Source organism: Podarcis tiliguerta (genome assembly GCF_965153285.1).
Source record: "Podarcis tiliguerta genome assembly, chromosome: 4".
NCBI lineage: Eukaryota > Metazoa > Chordata > Lepidosauria > Squamata > Lacertidae > Podarcis > Podarcis tiliguerta.
In genome coordinates this window covers 39,598,412-39,604,666 of record NC_139537.1, presented here as the reverse complement: position 1 = coordinate 39,604,666, position 6,255 = coordinate 39,598,412, and the positions used below count along the sequence as shown (strand labels likewise).

Here is a 6,255-nt window from a genome sequence, read left to right as displayed (position 1 = left end):
GGCCAGGAGGTGTTGGTGCAAATAAAATAACTCTTCAGGAGGGAGCCTCTGAATGCAGAAAGGATTGTGCTACTTATCATGACTGAAAATATTTCACTGGCTCCCAATCTTGGACAGTTCCCTACAGAAACCAATTGAATTCTGTGTTGTGCCTGTGTGACATCTCTTCAGAGCCTGCCCACTTGCTTGGGAAAAGGTCTTGAGAAAAGTCAAGCAGGAGCAGTGTCCCAGGAGACATCCAGAGTCGAGAGTCTGTATGTTCTGAATGTGACAAGAGCTTTAAGTTGGAGCATCTGACTTGGTCCTGCACCGGAGGAAGCACTCTGGAGAAAAGCTCTTTAAGTGTACTGAGAGCTCACATCTCACTCGGCCCCTGAGAATTCACACTGGACAGAAACCATGTGTCATGAGTGTGGGCATAGCTTCAATCAGAGATGCAATCTTACCAAACATTGGAGAATACATGCATGTGCAACATGTGGAAAAATAATCAGTGCCAGCTCCGCCTGTAGCAAAGGATGCACACAGGAGAGAAGCCATAAAAGTGTCCAGAATGTGGGAAGAGCTTCAGCCAACCATCTCATGTCACTCATCACCAATGGATCCACAGTGGGGAAAAAGCCCTAAATGTGTGTGGAGTGTGGGGAAAGCTTTGAGCAGGGCTCATATCTCATTAACCATAGAAGAACCCACACTGGTGAGAAACCCTATAGCTGCAACCAGCTATACCTCAGTGGGTATTCCAGCCTCATTAAATGCCAGAGAATTCATACAGGAGAACATTCATATATGTGTGATGATGCAGGAAATGTTTCTGGTTGCAGCCCAAGCTTCTGCGACATCAGAAACACTATGCTTGACATAATTAAATCTGAATGACAAATGCCCTTTGGTGGTGGGCAAGTATACAAAAACTAGAACTGAAACATAATCCACACAAGGTGGAGTTGATCATGCTGGGTAGCCTAAATACCTATAAAGGGATGGAAATGCCTGTGTTGAATGACTCCTCCACCACCACTAAATAGATCGAGTTTGTAGCTTGTGAACATTCCTGGATCTAGGCCTCATGGGTGAGCAAGTCAAGGCAGTTTTATCAGCTTTGACTGATATACCATCTGTACCCTTTTCTGGAACAGAGGGTCCTGCATACTGTTGGGGCCATGCCCTGCTAATTTACCAACTGGAGTAATGTGATGTCCTCTATGTGACTGCCTTTGAAAGCTGTGCAATTAGTTCAGAATGCGGCAGCCAGATCAATCTCTGCTGTTAAAACTGCATGTAGCACTCCAGTTCTGCAATATGCTGAGATATGACTGAACATAGCACATCTGTGATCTGAAACCTTGCTTGCAGAAGAAAACAGGTGGACTAACACTGGGAAGAAACAGCAGGTCAGGCAGACTCACCATACTGATCAGCTGGGTTTGTTTCTTCATGCTAATGTGCTAAGTTCTAAAGCTGTGGCATGGAATAGAAAAATGAAGGTGAAGCTCATCACCAGGGTTGCTCTTAATATTGTAAATAACAGTACGGGGGCGGGGGAATGCATTATAACTACTTAGCAAAACTCTTTGAAGTACAGTGGTACCTCGGGTTAAGTACTTAATTCGTTCCAGAGGTCCGTTCTTAACCTGAAACGGTTCTTAATCTGAAGCACCACTTTAGCTAATGGGGCCTCCTGCTGCCGCCAGAGCACAATTTCTGTTCTCATCCTGAAGCAAAGGTAATATTTCTGGGTTAACGGAGTCTGTAACCTGAAGCGTATGTAACCTGCAGTGTATGTAACCCGAGGTACCACTGTAAAGCTGTTATGTACTGAGCTGAATCCTAGAACAATAGGATCCAGAATGCAGCAATCTGATTGGTCCGCAGGAGCCACCCAATCCAGCTCCAGGTAAAAGTGAATCAGGGTTCTGATTGGCCTGCAGGAGCAGCCAATCAGGCTTCTGGAGGAGGTAAATCTGCAACCTGATTGGCCTACAGGAGCAGCCCGGAATTAGCCAATCACACAGGGCCCATTGTGTAAATAATGTATAAATACCTGTAGCTATGTTTTGAGGAAAAGATTCATTCATTGCTACTATGAGCTGAATAAAGAGCATGAAATTCACACTCGACTCCAAGTATGTTTCACTGGCGACGAAGGTAGGATTCCGCTGAGCTGACTGCCACACACAGCACTGCAGCACCACTGCCTGCCACACCGCTGCCTCGCACCGTGTATCCAGGCTTCAGCTCCGGGACCCAAGGAACTCAGAACGGCAACCGACAGCAGCTTCTTGCCGTTCAACCCAGCATCAGGAGACTGGGAAGGTACGCCACCCGTTTCAACTTCCTCCTAGAAGCTAAAGAGGTCACCAATGACGCCAAGAAGAGGGCAACATTCCTCAGCGTCTGCGAAGAGGAGGCATTCGAAATTGCCCAGGCTCTCCTTGCACCAGAAGACGTCACTGCTGTTTCTCACAAAACAATAATGGAATGGCTGAAGGGGCACTTCTCGCCGCAGCCCTCGGTGGTAGCTTGCCGAAATGCCTTCTACGCAAAGCGGCAAGCCCCTGAGGAAACCATAACTGGGTTTCCATTTGATAAGAGAATTATGGCTTCGAGACAGAAGGCCTTTTCATTCATGTCTTCTCCTGCAATGTGTAGAGATGGACTGGCATCGCACCCACTGACTTGCACCTTACCGTGAGTTCAGGATCAGTGAGAAAGGCTACAGACTTCATTCAATGTGTGTTCGTAATTTAGGTCTCTCAATCAATTTCTAAAGGTTCTGTGATAAAGGCTTTCAAGCACCAAGAGAAACAGGGAAGGAAGGCGGGAGGTGGGCAAGACCCCTATCCACATCACAAACACTGGATATCAATGCCCCTTATTTTTCACCTGGGAATTCTTTCTAAAACTACCATAGTAGTAATTTAGCTCAACCCTAGGACAAAATGCCTCTGCACTGCATTGTCCGGTACTGGCTTTTAAGCCACTCTAGACGCATGTAGCAATTTCCCCAGCACTTACACCAATCTTCAGAGCCATGGTTAGCGTTTCTAAGCAACAAATGTCAGGAAAAGGTAACTTATTTTACAGCTGCCCCTCTAAAAAGCAATGAAAAATGCTGGCGTGATCCAAACTATATATTTACTTATAGGAATGCCGTATTGATTTCAATGCAATTTACTCTTAAGTAAGCAGACTTAGGATTACAACCTGAATACTCTGTCCGTCATGCTAGAAGCAATGTTAAGATGCCTCATGTCCACAAGATGGTGTTGTTATCTCAAGAATGTATTCCAACTGTGTGTGTGATCGTCAAAGCTACACAGGATGCAAAAAGCTTCTCGTGGTCACTGGATAGAATATTAGCTAACATACCTAAGGCATTTGTTGCAGTATTGGATAAATACTCTCCCCGCCCCCTGAAACGTCTTTCTTGTGAACATTGTAAGCATAGTGTTGCAATTAACGTGAAATGTGATCGCCTGCAACATGGCAGGATCTGCCATACCCCACATATTCTATCAGTTTATGACAAAACTAAATCAATCTGTGGCACAAAAAAAGAGGACAAGAGCTCAGTCAGGAATAGAAGTGGCAGCACACAACTGTGTTGTGAGCAGGCTCTTCAGGAGCCTGCACAAATAGCCCAGCTATTTTTGTAACATTGGGTTTTGGCAGGATTGAGAAGCTGCTGGAACAGAAACAACAAATGTATTTTATATATTTGTTTTAGATATTCTGCCTTCCTTCCACAAGCACTTTCAAAACAGCATCCACAAGCACTTTCCAAACAGCATACATACATAGGTTTTAAATGGTAATATCTTATTAAAGCACTGAACAGACCCAGACCTATTTAGCTTCAGCAAGGTTCCTATATTGTGTGCTTTCAGCCTATGCCCTAAGGCTAGAATGATAGCACCAGAAACATAAAATGCAACCAAAGGAACCTCCCAAATACTCCCAGACTTAATTGTTGACTAACCTGCCTTTCCTGCCTCTTATTGTAGTCGCTTAAACTAAGGTTGTAGTCCACTAAAAAGGGGTCGCAGGTGGGAATATTTGTTTGCAGGAAGCAGACCAAGTGTTCTCAGACAGTGGCAGCCTGCCAACAGTTCCTAATTTTTAAGTATTCCTTTTCATGCTGCTGCTGGCCTGAGCAATGCCACTTGGGACTGGCCAGCTTCAAGGAAGTATGAAATACCCAGTTCAGTTTTGGCTTCACTGCTTCCTCAGAAGTGCTAGACCCCAGGCAATGGTTACAGCAGTCAGACATCACACTCAATTTTGACTACTTAGCCCAAGCATAAAACAAGTTCTTGAGGATCATGTGCCACTTCTGAACTAGATCTGCCTTCCCAGCATTGTGGCAGATTCTTGGGCTATTGATGCTTTAGAAGAACAAAATGTGAACAATGAAGTAACTTTCAAAGCTGGTGTTTCACCCAATCTATTTATTGTTCAAATTTTCTGTTGCCTTATTGAATGGCCGCAGCCAATTACCAGAAAAGGAGCAATATTGGTCCTTGTAGAAGTATAAAAGCAATGGCTATTTTCCCCTCTTTTGCACCCTGATTTTCTCATTCTAGGTCTGTTGTTGTCTACTAGTTGGCTTTATTAAGAAAAAAAATCATTGTCAGCAGAACCCAAGCTTGAGCTCTGCTTACGAAAGGACCAATCAGCAGAACTAGCTGAAGCCTTTTATGGCTATAGTTCAACTGTAAGGCAATGCTGATACATCATATCAGACAACAGTGAAATAACATGGCACATTCTCATTACAGCAAAATCTACTAAGTTTCACTTTCAAAACAAAACATTAATCTCACTGGTGGCTCCCATTCCTGAATGAGAAGGACATTAAAACTTTTTTTTTACAGGAACTCCTCAATATTACCCTGTCCTCCTTAGTGCAGTGCCCCAGTTCTCAGTTTGGGATCATTTCCAGATGGGTGTAGAATTGATTTTGCAGTATTTCTTGAAAATGCCTTTTCAAGAAGTCTCAGCATGGGAAGAAAGAGCAAATGGTGAGAGCCCCTTGAACCTGTGGCAACTTTCCCTGTCAAATCTAGAATGCAGAGCAGTACAAGTGAGAAGTCAGTCATATCGGGGAAGGAATATATATCATACAAGAAAGCAGCTCCCATAATACTGTGAGTTCAAAGATGACTGAGGATAAAAATATGGAGACACAATCTTTGCTGGGAGATCAGAAGATGAGCTTGGCAAAAGAAATCTTCTCCATGTTTCATTTCCTTGTCAACTGAGCTTCCCCCTTCCAAGGGGTTGACTGGATGAGAGCAACTGGTTGGAACTAGCTTCTGCACAGGATCTCTATTCACATGATGAAACAGACAAGAGTCTGAATATTATCAGGTGAGAACACACATCTTGGAAGCCTGTGTGACTCAGCAGTATCACTGTTTCTGTTTTCCAAGTCCATTAACACAACTCTTCTACAACAGCATCACACCACGAGGGACATCCTTGTTGGGAACTCATTCTGAGGGGGGAAAGAGAGGCAAACACTGTTAAACACTAAACCACATCTCTCATAACATGAAGAAAAAAATGTATCCTCAGCAGGGAACAAATATTGGGTGCTTGGCTTCTGCTTTCAGAAGCTTTAAGTGGCCTCTTACAGTGGAGCTTCCCTACATGCTAACTAGCTTTATGGTGGCATTTATCAAATCTTTCTATCTTTAACCACCTGCCCACCAATCTCACAGCCTCAATATGAAGGGGCCGATTCGTACCTTCTGAAAGCCTGCTGGAAGACCCCTTGTTTTCATTCCTGGTTCAAACCATGTCCAGGGTAATTGTTCATTTAAGTGCTTCATCATGAGCTCAGAGTGCAGTTTCTCAAGACTCCACACAACCTGCTTCAGGAAGGCTTTTTGTGGCATTTTCTATATTCAAAATTAACTGCTCATCCAGATTTCCTTTTGTGCTGTACTTTCCATGCACAGGTCCACACTTTAAAGCTCTGTGTCCGAGTGGTGTGGGGGTTTTTTTTGGGGGGGGGGGGCGGTGTCGCAGTGCTTTCCCTGGGAAAATCCACATTTACCACTGAATTGACACAAACGGCAATCTCCAAAAATCCTGATTGCCATTTGCTTCAATTCAGTTGTAAAACACAAGTTGTTCTGGGGAAAGCACTGGGTCAAAAGAAAAACCACTCGACCTGGACAGCCAGGACCTGTACCCAGAAACGTGGCACAAAGGGAAGTCTGGATGAATCTAGATAAAAACCAGAAA

At 44.1% G+C, this 6,255-nt stretch overlaps 1 protein-coding gene across 5 annotated transcripts in view; it reads right to left on the bottom strand.

The window, feature by feature from the left end:
* Positions 1-4,418: 4,418 nt before the first annotated feature.
* Positions 4,419-6,255, bottom strand: part of ILDR2 (immunoglobulin like domain containing receptor 2) — a 36,520-nt gene continuing 34,683 nt past the window's right edge. For all 5 annotated transcript variants that reach the window (XM_083439251.1, XM_083439252.1, XM_083439253.1 and 2 more), the window contains one exon: positions 4,419-5,500. Coding sequence is in view for 2 of the 5 variants with exons in the window: in XM_083439252.1 (XP_083295378.1) it covers positions 5,465-5,500 (36 nt within the window). In the remaining 3 variants the exon portion in view is untranslated. The remainder of the gene's footprint in view (positions 5,501-6,255) is intronic.